The 16,029-nt window shown below is 47.2% G+C and overlaps 1 protein-coding gene across 1 annotated transcript in view; it reads right to left on the bottom strand.

Moving 5' to 3' along the window:
• The window catches only part of IGF2R (insulin like growth factor 2 receptor), a 102,648-nt gene extending 97,478 nt beyond the window's left edge, over positions 1 to 5,170 (bottom strand). The window contains exon 1 of the mRNA XM_084775864.1: positions 4,864 to 5,170. Within this exon, the coding sequence (XP_084631990.1) occupies positions 4,864 to 5,006 (143 nt within the window). The 5' untranslated portion in view covers positions 5,007 to 5,170. The remainder of the gene's footprint in view (positions 1 to 4,863) is intronic.
• Positions 5,171 to 16,029: the final 10,859 nt, after the last annotated feature.

The following is a 16,029-nucleotide window of genomic DNA, read 5'->3' as shown; positions in this document are numbered from 1 at the left end:
TACATCCCAAGTGCTGGGATTAAAGGCATGTGCCACCACCGCCCAGCTAAGATCCTGTTTTAAGAACTAACAGAAGGAGGATGGCAAGAGGGATCAGAGGTTAAGGGTGCTGCTGCTGGCTGCTCTGCCAGGGGCCCTGAGTTCAATTCCCAGCAGCCACATGGTGACTTATAATCATTTATAACGAGAACTGGTGCCTTCTGGCATACAGGCAGAATAATGTACACATAATAAATACATAAAATAAATCCCAAAAAGAGAACTGTTAGAAGGTAGAGGCAAGAGGACCAGGAGGTCAAGGTCACCCCAAATAGAGTACAGCGAAGTGAGTTGTAGTGAGGGCAGGTGAGATCCTGTCAAATCAAAAAACAAACACCGTAATGTAGCCATAATTAAAAATCCTAGGCTAACACACACTTACGGTTAGGAGAAATGCATGCACACAAATGGATGTGATCCAGGCTAACATGTGGCCCAAATTAAGCATATAAGCATTGTTCTTTTGGAGAAATTGCAGGAGGAAGGGGGGTGGGGGTGGTAAGCTCCCTAGAGATAGGAACCAAACCGACTGCAACTCCCAGCTGGCTTCATTATTCTCTTGTCCTCAATATAATAAAACTCTGCAGCATTTATACCAAACAATTTGGAGAAAATTTGTCCTGTATAAATTTCAAAGTAGTTAACCACCAGACCAAGCATTTTATAATCAGTTCCAACTGTTAAGCCTTCTCCAAAAAGAGTACTATAACTAACTAAATCAAGGGTAGAAACATGCATTTAACATATATAACATAGCAATCTGCAAAGTTTAAAGTAATACGCTGAACCACTGACAACTAGCCAAGAGTATTACTGCGTCCCTTCTGAGGGACCAATGCCTACCTCAGCCCCCACAGCGGAGGCTCCCCTTCACATGCCCCCTTCCTCATACTTTATCCAGCCAGTGCCACCACAAGAGGATCAACAACATAAGTAATTTCTTTCTACCAGCTCTGAGCAGCACCCCACATCCTGAGAAAACCCTGAGTAACTTCTTCCACAGCACACTGCCCTCCAGATATTTGACAAGTATGTATTATCAGCCAGGCCTAGTAGTTCCTGAAATCCTGGCTACAACAGAAACTGGGACAGGAGGATGGCAAGTTCAAGACCACCCTGGGCAACTTAGCAAGCCTTTGTTTCAAAGTAAAAGGTAAAAGAGAAGGGATGCAGCTGGCAGGTAATGCACTTGCCTCCCATGCATGAGGTTACAGATACAGGGCATGTGTGTGTGTGCTCACATCTCTCCAATCTCTCCAAAGAGCACACAGATGTGTATGGTGCTGTTCTAAGCCACCTACACTAGCCTCTGCTGTGTCTACTGTACAGACACATCTCACAGAGCAGGCCTCTCCATTGTGCAAATATCCTAAGACCTACCTACTGCTGAAATGGTCCCTCCACTTGGGTTCCTTCACCCCTCCCCAAAGTCAAATATAGTAGGAACTGCACCCCTAACCCAGTGGTCATAGTCCTAGCTCATCTGGCCTGACACCCCACAGGAACCTGACACCCCAGAAATAGGCCAGACTTCCCTCCTGCACTCTGAAAATTATCCTTTCTTGGGAGTGGCTGTTCTCCCGCAAATCCAAGAACCCAGTGCTCAGGCCTAGTTAAGTCGTGATGCCTGGCCACGCCAATACCTCTATAGAAATCACAACTTCCAGAATGGCCCTATATCTATCTATTTTGTTTTGTTGTTTTTTTCAAAAGGGAAAAAGAAGTCCCATTTCAGTTTGTTTACCAACAACTGGAATACAGTCCTCACCACACAAGAAACTGCCTCCAGGTGACCAGGTGACAGAAACAAACACAAAGGGTATCAACTACAGGGGTCTACTGTTCACTCAGGGGACCTGAGAGAGCTATTTAGGACTCAGCCTCAGAGCCTGTATGAAGAATAGACAGACGGCCAGCATGCCATGCCTCCTTGACACTGGATTTAGAAAGAACCACTCATCTCCCTGTGTATGTGATAACCCTAAGGAACTTGAAGGTGCCGTACTCCAATAACTGCCCACATTCCCAAGGACGTGGTTAAAAGCAAGCAGGTCCAACACACTGGGACTGGGAAGGGTTTGAGTACAGCTCTGTATCTGCCTAGCTTGCCCCAGGCCTGGCTTGATCTCCGAGAACACAAAACACAGCAGGAACACACATGACAGAGTCTGAGAGAGACACTCACAACGGTTCCAAACAAGTTTCTAAATAAAAATAGAGCACAGTTACAGGCAGGGGACAAGTGAGAAGTTCACTATCCCTGAGGAAATCTAGAGCAAGATTAGAGATAGTCAGAAACTGAAAGACACCTTTACCACTACCTTAGACACTCTCTAGCACTGGCAAAGTCACACCATGTGTGACAGTGGTCCCAGCATGCTGATACAAAGACCATTCCACCTAGACATGAGGTGAATGACAGTGACAATGACATGTTCATGAATGACAAGTTCAAGACTGCCAACTTTTAAGAACCAATTAAGAAATAAATGCAGCCGGTGTGGTGGTACACACCTTTAATCCCAGCACTCAGGAAGCAGAGGCAGGTGGATCTGAGTTCGAGGCCAGCTTGGTCTACAAAGTGAGGCCAGGACCGTCCAGCCTACACAGAGAAACAATGTTTAGGGGGGCGGGGAGGAAATCCCACAAAGAAAAAAGAAAAGAAATAAACTCTCAAGTGGGCAGTGGTGGCTCACACCTTTAATCCCAGCCCTTGGGAGGCAAAGACAGGCTGAGCTATGAGTTCCAGGTCAGCAAGAGAGTTGAGTTCAGTTCCAGGATTGTCAGGGCTACAAAGAGAAACCCTATTCCTTTTCTTCTCACCTACCCCCCCCCCCCCGCAAAAAAAAGAAAAAAGAAAGAAAAGAAACTAACTCACTCTAGGAGGCTAGAGCGATGGCTCAGCAGTTAAGAGCACGTGCCGCTCTTGCACAGAACCCAGGTTCAATCCTCAGAACCCACATGGAGCCTCAGCCATTTTAACTCCAGTTCCAAGGAACCTGACAAGTTCTTCTGGCAGCCATGAAGGTATGTGGTCAACAGACATTCATGCAGATAAAATACACATGCACACAGATAAAGCAGTAATTTTTTTTTTCTTTTCAAGGCAGGGTTTCTCTGTGTAGCCCTGGCTGTCCTGGACTCAATTTGTAAACCAGGCTAGCCTCGAACTCACAAAGACCCACCAACCTCCTCCACCACAGAGTGTTGGCATTAAAGGTGTGAGCCACCACACCCAGGTTAAGGAAAAATGTTTAAGGAAAAGAAATTCTACTACAGCTGGAGACCCAGTACTTAAGCACCCACACAGGCTGCTCACAACAACCTGTAACTCCAGCTCCAGGGGATCTGAAACCCTCTTCTGGCATCTGCATGGCATGCAGACAACACACACACACACACACACACACACCACTTTAAAAAATAATAGTGTAAAAACCAAATTCTAAGACAAGGGCTGCAGGTCAGTGGTAGAGTACTTGCTTAGCATTCGTGGGCCCTAGGTTGGATCCCCAGTACCACCCCCGTTCAAAAGACACAAATTGCAATTATCTAGTACAATCATGACTTAAACAGCACTAGACCAGCTGTGTTCATTTTTGGTCACAGCAGCCCTTAATCCAAAATTCCCTGTTCTGCATGCCCCACACCCGGGCCTGCTACTGTTTAAGGGGGCACTCTACCTTAATATCATGAACTTACTGGGGCAGCAATTTATCCTTGGGCAGCTAACTGGTCTATAACCCCGCAGTGCAGCAGTCTCTCCCTCCAGATATTCTCCAAAATGGGAAATACAAGTCTGGTCCAGGCTCCGTTACAATAATTCCTACACACTGTGAATTCCGGGTGAGTACAGGACTCTCTAACACAAAGTCAAAAGAGGAGCCTGTAAGTACCAACAGAAACGTGAAGTCCAGTTCAGAAAGTGAACTTGGCTTCGCTCTGCTTGGACTCACTTAGGGAATCAAGGGTAAAGCTGGCTTCAAGGTTTTCTTCCCGCTTCCCCTCTTAAGCAAAGTTTTAAAAACAAGAAAAGGTCTGACTTCCCTTCATCCTCAAGTGTCCAAAGGAAGCTGCTGCCCAAACTTCTGGTATTGCAAGTTCCCCATGCCCACGAGTCTGTGGCCAACACTAACAAACTTCGACAGGACTGGAGATTATACAACCTTGGTTCCCAGAGCAGAAGACTTCCCTAGAATAATCCACTCTGGAGACAATGACATCATGTGAGCAACTAGACAGGAAGCTGAGTGGGAGAAGTGAAGGGTAAAGTCTTGAAAGCCATCACAGATGACCACCTCTCAAGGCCCGTCAGAAAAAGAAAAAGCGTCACTCACTGACAAATGGCTACTTTAAATGGGGGGAGGGGGGGGTTGAGGGGTGGGGAGGGGTGAGGAACTGCCACAGATGCGGTCAATCTGCAATCGAAACCACCACTACCCAACTCCAAGGCCACCGCTTGGGCTCGCACTCCCAGGAGAGTGTGCACACTAGCGGGGACGCCTCCTCCGAAGCCCCGCGGCTGGAACTTCAATGAAAACCTGAGATGGGACAAAAGCCCAGCTGCAGCTCTGGCCCCTACAACTTCCGACGGGCACCACGGGCCGGGGGAGTCGCACAAAGCCGCCCGACTTATGACAGCCACAAGTGGCCGGGCACGGGGGCTCCGTGGGCCAGCGCCACGGCGGCAGGGTCCCTCGCCGCCGCGGCCACCACGCGGGCAACTTTCCCGCGGGGGCGGGGCGGGGCGGCCGTCTGCGTGTCCTTTCTCCCCCCACCCCTTCCCCGCGCCCGGGGCCCGCGCCCGCCACGCAGGACACCCACCTGCACAGAGCGGCCAAGTCGGCCGCCTGGGCCTGCGCGGAGCCCGCGGCCGCCACGATCAGCAGCAGCAGAAGCAGCGGCGGCGGCGGCAGGAGCGCGACGCGCGGCCCGGAGAGCACGGGTCCCGGCTGAACAGCCCGCATCGCGCGCGGCGTGGGGCTCACGGCGGCTGGCCGTTCGGGGCCGCGTCTGAGACACGGTCCGGCCGCAACAAGAGCCGGAGATGGGGAGGGGGGGAGGGAGAAGGAGAACCGGAGCCGGCCGGGAGGTAGTGCGGTGAGGAGGTGCTCGGCGGCCGTCCTGAACCGTCACGTGACAGGAGCCGTCCCGCCCCTGCCCCGCCTCCCGCTCACGTGACGTCCTTATTCAGGTGATCTCCGCCCAGCTCCGGGTCACGTGAGCGCTGCACGCGCGCGGGACAGGAAGTGTTGCGGGCGGGGCGCGGGCACCAGGTACCTACTAGAGGCCTGGTCTCGGGAGGGTTAGTTCACACGGGCGTGTTACCTCAGAATCCCGACCTCAGTTTCCCCGTCCAGCACCCTGATTGCTTGGGCTCTTCTTATGTCTTCTTCAACCCGGACCAGTACGGTGGCCGAGACAGAGTTAGGTGGAAAGGCCAGGTTGATGCTTACTGTTGCAAGTCCATGCAATTTACACAGGTCGGTTTTTCTAGAATCCTGCACGGGAGTTTCCAACCCATGCCGGGGAGGGCATCACAGGAGCTCTCTGTGGAAATGTGATTTCCCAAGCAGGGCTTTCTGCAGCGAGTTAAGCGGCAGTGATGGACCAATTGCCAGAGGACAGTAAACCAAAGGATAACAAAGTAGTGATGACACTCAAAACTTTTGACTTGAATCCCAGCAGGCGGGAGGCAGAGGCAGGTGGATCGCTATGAGTTTGAGGCCAGCCTGGTCTACAATACGAGTCCAGGACAGCCAAGGCTACACAGAGAAACCCTGTCTTGAGACAAAAAAGAAAAAAGAAAGAAAGAAAAAACTTTTGAGCCGGCTTCGCTGTGTAGTTCAGGCAGGACTGGAGTCCAGATCTGTCTACTTGAGTGCTGGGTTTACAGGCGTGCAGCACCTCTGTTAATCGTTTTGTTATTCTGTTCAGACGTATGTGCCAGCGTTATGTAAGGCAGTGAGTGACCTAGTGAAAGCAAAATAAATGGCTTCGTAAGCATGGGGCCCTGAGCTCGAGCCCCAGCACCCACTTAATAAAGTGTGCGGCTGCAAACATCTGTAACCTGGGTGGCGAGGCAGAGACAGAGGATTCTTTAGTGTTTGCTGGCCAGCCTGTCTAGCAGAATCTGGCCAGGTCCAGGAACAGTGAGAGACTGGCAGGATACGATGGAAAGGTAAACAGAACATAGCCTTCTGGCCTCCGGGCAAGCATGCAAACATACACACAGGTAATCATAAGGTAAATCTGCTGGGTATGGTGGCCTAGCCTTTAATTTAATCCAGGCAGATCTCTGTAAGATCAAGACTACTTGAAAAAAAGAAAAGAAAAAAGAGATGCTATATCGTATATCTCAGAGCTCCCTAGATGTTACTGTGATTTTCAAGAATTGGTACCTAGGTGGGAAAACAGTCTGGCTATGACAGGTCACCTGCATTGACCACCAGGGTTGATCAGCTGATGTAGCTAGCCAGGGAGATAGGCCCTTCCTTCTTCCTGGAGCTGCCTGCTTGATGGAAGAAGATGGCCTGTCCCTGATCAAGACAGACCAAGCTTGGGGCAGGGGTGCAGAGGTACTCGCACTCCCGGCTAGACCCTGGAGATTCCTGTTTTCCATCCGTAGGGTTATAATTGATGCAAGAAAGGGTTGAGCTACTGTGAACCAGAATGCTAACTTCCTCTCGCGGTGTCACCCGCAAGTTAGCTTCGTGTTGGATGACTTGGAAATGCAGCACCCGTGCTGAAGGCTTGGTCCCGAGGTGGTGGCACTACTAACAGGTGACTGGGTCATGAAGGCTTAATCAATGGAGTAAGCCATTGATGGATTCATGGTCTGATGGCATGCCCTAGTTAGCTTCGGCTCTCAATATGGCACAGCCCAGTGTTACCTGAGGGAGTCTCTACTGGGGCCCCTTTCAGATGGCCCCATTCTGTGGAGCATTTTCTTGATTCCAAATTGATGGATAAGGGCACAGCCCACTATAAACAGTGCCATCCCTAGACAGGGGATCCTGGGCTGTAAAAGCAAGCTGGGCAGAAGCTAGGAACAGCAAGCCAGGAAGCGGCATTTTTCTGTGGCCTCTGCTTTAGTTCCTGTCTCATTCCTGCCTTCAGTTCCTGTCCTTAATGTTCCTCAGTGATGGACATTGACATGAAGTGTAAGCCATGGAAGTCCTTTCCTCCCCAAGCTGCCTTTGGTCAGAATGTTTCAGGCCAGCTAGTATCACAAATTTCGGGGAGAAAAAAAAATATTATCTGTTTCTTGAAATGGTGAATTTCATTAAAATTCAGTCTTTCTTAAAGGATAGAATCATGCCACTGCCACGGGTGCAGAATGAATGTGTCAAAAATATTCCCTAAGTTTTTTGTTTGTTTGTTTCAGTTTCGGTTTTTGGTTTTTCAAGACAGGGTTTCTCTGTGTAACAGCTCTGGCTGTCCTGGAACTTGCTCTCTAGTCCAGGCTGGCCTTGAACTCATGGAGATCCACCTGCCTCTGCCTCTGCCTCCAAAGTACTAGGATTAAAGGCGTGCACCACCACCACCTGCCTCCCTATTACATTATTACATTACATTATTAATGTAAGAACTGAGACCATGTCACAAGTGACTCAAAAGGAATTCAAAAAACCTAACCTGCCAGGCGCCTTTAATCCTAGCACTTGGGAGCAGAGGCAGGTGGATCGCTTTGAGTTCAAGGCCAACCTGGTCTACAAAGCAAGTCCAGACAGCCAAGGCTACACAGAGAAACCCTGTCTTGGGGGGGGGGGGAACCTAACCCAAAAAAACCAGAAAATTGAGAATACAGAAGTTACCTTACAGATTGGAACTTAGTTAAAAACCAAATACTTATCTGATGCAGATACAACTTTAATTTCTGAAGTCAAACAAGCATATAGATTGTCATCAATATTCTACAACTTGAGCTGGAGAGATGGCTCAGAGGTTAAGAGCACTGGCTGTTCTTCCAAAGGTTCTGAGTTCAATTCCCAGCAACCACATGGTGGCTCACAACCATTTATGATGAGATCTGGTGCCCTCTCCTGGTACGCAAGTATATATGCAGGCAGGCACTGTATACATAAATAAATAGATAATTTAAAATAAATAAATATTTTAAAAATTATTCTGCAACTTAGAGTTGTGAAGTACCTCAAGACAATAAAAAGCACAGATGCTGTAGAATCAAGGTTAGTACTCACCATAGTTTTACTTTTCCTTAAACCATCTCATATTTAAAATATTAAATGGAGGGCTGAAGAGGTGGCTCAGTGGTTAAGGGCACTCACTGCTCCTCCAAAGGTCCTTAGTACAATTTCCAGCACCCACATCCTGGCTCACAACCATCTATAATGTAATCAATGCCTTCTTCCGGCCTGTGGGTGTCTATGCAGGCAGAACACTGTATACATACCAAATAACTCTTTAAACAAACTTGGCTGGAGAAATAGCTAGGAATTAAGAGCACCTACTCTTGCAGAGGACCCAGGTTCAGTTCCCAGTACCTATAGCAGGTGGCTCACAATCATCTGTAACTCCAGTGCAGGTATCTGATGCCCTCTTCTGGCCTGTGTGGAAACTAGGCACAGTACACCTAAGTACATGCAAGCAAAACATCCCTAAACATAAAAATAAATTTTAAAAAATAAGTCTTTATAAAGTAAACTCATAAGTATGTATTGGTAGGGAAATACACACACACACACACACACACACACACACACCAGGGCCTTGACTCTTACTAGGCAAGAACTTTACTAAACACTAACCTGTATCCCCAGCCCTTACCAAGGATATTTTGATTCATTTCAAGAGTCGTTTACGATGTTCTCTTACTATGCATAACAGATAAAACAAATCCAGACGATGAAGCACTGTTAAGTGTTATAAGACAAGAACTGCCACACAAACCACTCGAGCACCAAACTCAGTGAGATATTGATGGTTTATTAAACACCACACCCCCAAGACTGACCATGGCCAAACACACAGTGGACTCAGGAGCCAAACTGTGATGTCAGTCTGCTTCTAAATCAGGCTTTTTTATAATAAAAACTGTAACCAGGTAACCAGGTAGCCAGGTGGGAAGCAAGATCCCTGGAGGGCAGCACCACAAAGTACCCAGGTAGCTAGAAAAAGCATTTTAAGCAGATTGGCTAGGATATTAGCTTGGGGACTTTTCAGTTCCCCACCAGTCCAGGAGAAAGGAGCATAGCAGGGTACTGTGGTTCACTTTAAGTAGTACATACGTCATTAATTCAAGGAGAGTGTTCAACAAGTATTGTACTGTAAGCAAAAGGCTGTTCAAGCTCCCAGGCAGGCAGAGCCTAAGGACCTGAACTTAATTGTACTTTACGGTCAAAATGGAGATTAGAAGGCAAAACGACTCCTGACATGCTGAAGCGACAGCAGGTTAGTTAACAGAGGAGCCGCAGTTGTTCTGGGAACTAAAGTAGGTCTCAACCAAGGGGCTTTAGAGTTTAAGCATGTTGAGCAGGTTACACCAGAAGAAAACTAAACAGGATGATCCCAGTGCTCTGAAAACCTCTATCACCACTCCTCCAAAAGTGAGGTACTCTCCTAGAGCCAGGATCATCCTATAGCCTGTGGGGCTCATCAGGCCAGACAACTATTTTGTAAATATTTTCGTTTGGATATTGCCATCCCCATCTACTTGTGTGTTGAGCTGGCTGACTTTTCCTTTAAATAGCAGAGACCTGAAGAGCCTCAAGTGTCTACTTAGCCGTACAACCCTCACAAGAAAATAAATCCCAGGCTAGAGAGATGGCTCAGAGGTTAAAAGCACTGACTGCTCTCTCAAAGGTCCTGAGCTCAATTCCCAGCAACCACATGGTGGCTCACAACCATCTGTAGTGAGGTCTGGTGCCTTCTTCTGGCATGAAGGCAGAACACTGTATACATAATAAATAAGTAAATCGTGGTTTTGTTTGTTTGTTTGGTTGTTGGTTGGTTTTTCAAGACAGGGTTTGTCTGTGTAACAGCTCTAGCTGTCCTGGAACTCACTCTATAGACCAGACTGGCCTTGAAGTCACAGAGATCCTCCTGCCTCTGCCTCCCAAGTGCTGGGATTAAAGGTGTGTACCACCACCAACAGACAAATAAATAAATCTTGGAAGGAAGGAAGGAAAGGAAGGAAGGAAGGAAGGAAGAAAGGAAGGCCGAGCATGGTGGCACATGCCTTTAATCCCAGCACTCGGGAGGCAGAGGCAGGAGGATCCATGTTAGTCAAGGCCAGCCTGGTTTACAAAGTGAGTCCAGGACAGATAAGGCTACACAGAGAAACCCTGTCTTGAAAAACCAAAAAAGAAAGGAAGAAAGAAAAGTCCCTCTCTTCCCATAGGATACCAGTTCCCAAGAGTGTTGTTAAACCAGCAGTTTTGGCATCATCTTCCAGCCTGCCAGAACTCTTGGTTCAGGAGGACTAGAGAGCTGTCTCCATGGTTAAGAGTACTCCACGCTCTTGCGGAGGACCTGCGTTGGGTTCCAAGCATACACGTGGGGTGGCTTGCAACCACTTATAACTGCAACTCCATGGGATCTGACGCCATCTTTGCCATCTTTCAGATTCTGTTGGTGATCTCACTCACAAATGCACAGACACACAAACATATACACATAATTTATAAAGTTTTTAATTTTACTTTGGAGATGGATTTGCACTGTGAAGCTCTAGCTGGCCTGTAACTCACTGTGTAGTCCAGGCTGACCTTGACCTCGGAGACATCCACCTGCCTCTGCCTCCCAAGTGCTGGCATTAAAGGTGTTACCACCACACTGAACCCAAATCTAAATTCTTTTTAAGAAAAAGGAAACACTATTTTAAGCCAAATTTGGTGACACACACTTGTAATTCCAGCACTGGGGAGGATGAAGCAGGAGGAGCAAGTGTTCGAGGCAGCCAGGCGGTGGTGGTGCACACCTTTAATCCCAGCACTAGGGAGGCAGAGACAGGTGGATCTCTGTGAATTCGAGGCCAGCCTGGACTACAGAGGGAGTTCCAGGACAGCCAGAGCTGTTACACAGAGAAACCCTGTCTCAGGAAAAAAAAAAAAAAAAGAGTTCAAGGCAGTATGGGATACATAGCAAGTCTAAAAGCTCTGGAGATGAAACTATTCTGGGGTGGAGACTGAACCCAGGGTCTACTACATGCTAAGAACACAAACTGCCGTTGGCTCATGCTGCCAGAGGCTCACATAGCCCAGATTGACCTTGAACAGACTGTGTGGCCAAGCTCAGCTTTGACATTTGACACTGATTCCTGTTATAGATGACATTACACCTGGCTCCAGGAAATTCTTAGACACAGTAAACATTTAAAATACTGTCCTAAATTAAAGGAGACTAAAGAGATAAGACAATAAAAGACAGTATAGGACTCTTACTTGAATTCTAGAACCAAAAGGGAAACATCTTAATATAATTTGTTGGGCATAATAATCCCAGCTCTGGGGCAAGCAGGGGGATCAGATAGTCAAGGTCTATATGAGGCCCAATATTTAAAATTAAGAGATTTTTAAAAAAGCAAAGTAAAAGCAACCATTAGAAACATCAGGCATGATGGTATAGGGCTTTAATCCCAGCACTTGGGAGGCAGAGGCAGACAGATCTCTGTGAGTTTGAGGCCAACCTGCAAAATGAGTCCGGGACAGCCAAGGCTACATTGAAAACCCCTGTCTCAAAAAAATAAAAAAATAAAAAAATAAAAATAAAAATAAAATAAAAAGTAACTTTTATTCACCTGTTCTAAATGTGATCTGGGAGGCTCACTGCCTCCTCCTGCTAACCTAGGCCTAGTCCTGGAAGCTTCTAGCCTCCATACAATCTTTTTTTTTTCCAAGACAGGATTTCTCTGTGTAGCTTTGGCTGTTCTGGACTCACTTTGTAGACTAGGCTGGCCTCGAACTCCCATTTATCTTAAAGGCACACGCTACCACACCCCACTACTCTATACAGTCTTAACTCGGCATAGAATGTTTTCAGCCCCTGTGACTTACTGCTGAATAAGTTCAGCCTTTCTAGCTCTCTCTGAGCTCCAGCTGGCTGTTTCGGCTGAGCTATTCTGGCTCAAGCTCCTCTCCACTCTGATTCAGTCTGGCTTCTTTTAGCTTCTGACTGGATTGTTCTGCTTGCCCTCAAACAACTCTAGCAGTCTGTTCCAACCTTCCGACTCATTCTCCAGCCCGTTCTGCCTTCACCTGTGTCTAGCTTGGACTCTCGTCAACCTCTTTCTGTAAAACTCTCCCAGTAAAAACTGCCTCTGAGGAGGATATAAGTGATGGGATAACAATTTAGTTGTAATCTGAATAAATTAATTTAAAAAATAAAACTGCTTCTGAATGCCAAGAACTAAGCTCACTGCCCTGCCTCTTAACTCACTGACTCAACCAAACTGCCTAAATAGAACTGACTCGAAGTCAGAGATCTGCAAGGCTCTGTCTCCTGAGTTCTGGGATTAAAGGCATGTACCACCACTCCTGGACCTAAGCTTTTCTTTACCTGAAACTTGATCTATATTAGGTTAGCCTTGAATGCAGAGACCTGCTTATCTCTGTCTCCTGGCATTAAAGGCATGCCTGTATTCAGACAAAGTAACCTTGTTGCTGGATTAAAATTCCTCAACACACCTGGGCATGGTGGCACATGCCTTTAATCCCAGCACTCAGGGATGTAGAGACAGACAGATCTCTGTGAGTTTGAGGCCAGCCTGGTCTACAAAGTGAGTCCAGGATAGTCAAGGCTACACAGAGAAACCTCCTGCCTTGAAAAAAAAAAAAAGGATCCTCTACACTCTTCAGTCAATATGTGTTTTGTAAGCAGAGACACATGAGGACAAGCTAAGGTTGTCATGCAAGTTGGGGAGCAATGCCTCTGCAAGCCAAACGACAATGCCTCAGATCACTGATAAAACAAGTAACTCAGAGAACAGCCTGGGACCAGCACCTTTATTTTGGACTTCTGATCTCCAAAAATTCTGAGGAAATACACTTACTTTGTTTTTTGTTTGTTTGTTTGTTTTGATTTTTTTTGAGACAGGGTTTCTCTGTGTAGCCTTCGTTGACCTGGACTTACTTTGTAGACCAGGCTGGCCTCGAACTCACAGCGATCCGCCTGCCTCTGCCTTCCGAGTGCTGGGATTAAAGGCATGCGCCACCACGCCTGGCTTGTTTTGATTTTTCAAGACAGGATTTCTCTGTGTAGCCTTGGCTGTCCTGGGCTGGCTTTGAAGACCAGGCTGGCCTTGAACTCACATCCAGTGCTGGGATTAAAGGCGTGTATGCCACCATGCCTGGCTTGAAATACACATCTTATGACACCTTCCCTCCCCAACAAGAATTTTGCTGTTACATCCCTAGGACACAAATGATCGTCTTCTCCCTCCCCACCCAGTTCACAAACAGGCTAAAGAGTCCAGGTGGTCCAACCACTGGCTCACTATGCTGGCTCAGTCTTTTTGTTCCTGCCATTTTGGCATGATGCTGGAAACACAGCTCAAGTGACAGATCACCCTTGTTTCATATGGGGCAGCAGCAGGGGCAGGAGAAGATAGCCGTTGCCTCTTTGGAACACTAAAGCCCCAAGTTGACCACTGACAGTGTCCAGAGTACCCTGTGATTCTCAAGTAGAAGCTTAAAGAAAATTCCAGACACTTCAGAACACCCAGAAAGAGCCCCATTCTACAAAGATTCTCAAAGTATTTCTCCATTCCTTTTGTTGTTCCTTGCCTTTAGTGATAAATGAACTGTTTTTCAAAACATGACTGGAGCACTGATGGCCTAGCTCAGTGCTACAGTGCTTGCCTAGCACTGTAAGTGTAAGGCTCTGGTGTCAGTGCCCAGCTTTGCTGGGAAAATTCTGTAACAGATAATATTTCATCAGTGTTAGTATCTGGGATGAGATATCAGTATTTAGCTATGCAGGAAAACGGCTGTCCTCTTAGGTGATACACACTGAGTATTGAAGGGACTCAGTGCTGGAGGTCCCCCGCCCAAGACAGGGTCTCTCTGTATTAGCCTCGGTTGTCCTGGAATCGCTTTGTAGACCAGGCTGGCCTCGAACTCACAGCAATCTGCCTGCCTCTGCCTCCCAAGTGCTGGGATTACAGGCGTGCACCACCACGCCCGGCTGGTGATTTTCAAATGCTTGAGGGAACACATAAACTGAAAGCAGATCTTAAAATGCTTAGAGTTCAACACTCAGGAAACAGTGTTGGTGACCTTGTAAGATGGTGTCACCTTTTCTAAAGATTTGACTTTTTAATTTTTTGTTTTCAATGTGAGAAGTTGAGAAGAAGAAAAAAAAATCTCAGATAGCTTTGGAGATAAGCCCAGGAGAGCAGGTCGAAAATACAGAGAAAGGACACTGAAGGCGAGGGGCAAAGTCACAGGCAAAACAAACCGCAAAAGACATGTCTTTTATACAAGGCCTTTAGCTTGAGAGATGTCACGTGGGAATAGAGAGAAACTATTTTTGGCTGAAAACATCACTAAATCCTGAGCTTATAAAACATAATCCTTTGCTCAAGCAGATCAGGTCCAGATGATAGTCCATTTAATATAAATTTGGGGGAAATGTGTTCTAGCCATTCTTAGAGGCTCTGGTTCTTTAAGAGAGGTATGTTTAATTAGCTATAAAGTGGAAATGCTGGGGCTAGAGAGATGGCTCAGTGGCTAAGAGCACTATCTGTTCTTCCAAAGGTCTTGAGTTCAATTCCCAGAAACCACATGGTGGCTCACAGCCATCTACAATGTGATCTGATGCCCTCTTCTGGCCTGCAGGGGTACAAGCAGGCAGAGCACTATATACATAATAAATAAATAAATAAATAAATAAATAAATAAATAAATAAATCTTTTTTTAAAAAGTGGAAATGCTAGTGGATGACAGCACTGCTGCACACGCAGGCTCACTGTCAGAGCCAGTCAGATGCCATCACTGCTCCTTACAGAAACCCAGTGGCCTGGGTCCTTTCATTTATGGCCTGAGAAACTCAGGCTTGAAGAAGCTGTCCACCTGGCCAAGGCTGCGCAGTCTTCTCGAGCTGGGCGTGGTGGCGCACTCCTGCAATCCCAGCGCTTGGGGAGGCAGAGGCAGGTAGCTCTCTGTGAGTTCAAATCGAGTCCAGGACAGCCAAGGCTACAAACACAGAACCCTATCTCAGAAAAAGAAAAGAAAAACAAAATTACTTTTCTCTGCCGCTCACCACCTGCCATTTTGAGAGAGACCCAGAGGCTCTTTAGTCAGATTTATACACACACATTTATTCCCATCATCAATCAGAAGGCAGAGGCACTCAGATCTCTGAGAGTTCAAGGCCAGACTGGCCTACATATCTGTTTCAGCTCAGCCAGGGCAACAAAATCAGGCCCTGGGAGGAAAAGAAAATTGAGAGAGACTCAAAACAGAGAGAAATGGTCATTGTGATGGAGACTCATGCTGTCTAGGCAGGACGATTGGATCAAGTTTCCAGGCTAACTTCAACTACAGAGTCCTAGGCCAACCAAGCATACAAAGTGAGACCCTTTCTCAAACTGGGAAATGTGACAAAACAGAGAGCCAACAGCCTTTTCTCCTCCAACAGCATGGTTTCTAGTTGGTAAAAAGCTGGCTAGGACTAGAAACCTGGCCTACAGCGTGGAGCGGATGGGGGGGGGCAGGTGCAGCTTGCTGTCTTCCCCAGAGCCAATATCACCACCCCCGTCGTGACAGTAGAGCTTGCAGCCTTTTGTCAAATGTTCTTCTCTCCAATAAGATAAAATATGAGAGAAGCTGTTATAAAAATTAAAGAATTGCTCTGATCAGATTGGCCTATGGACACGCCCATGTAGGCATTCTCTTGGTTGCTTCAATTAGTAATATAGGAGGGTCCAGCTCCCTGTAGGCATGCCGTACCACCCCTAAGGAGATTGGCCTGCATTGTGCAAGACAGAGGAACAAGCCAGGAAGCCGGGTCCCCCTGTGGCTTCTGCT

The sequence above is a fragment of the Acomys minous genome (genome assembly GCF_964271855.1).
Source record: "Acomys minous genome assembly, chromosome: 3".
In the NCBI taxonomy this organism is placed as follows: Eukaryota; Metazoa; Chordata; class Mammalia; order Rodentia; family Muridae; genus Acomys; species Acomys minous.
This window is presented reverse-complemented; position numbering and strand designations above follow the sequence as displayed.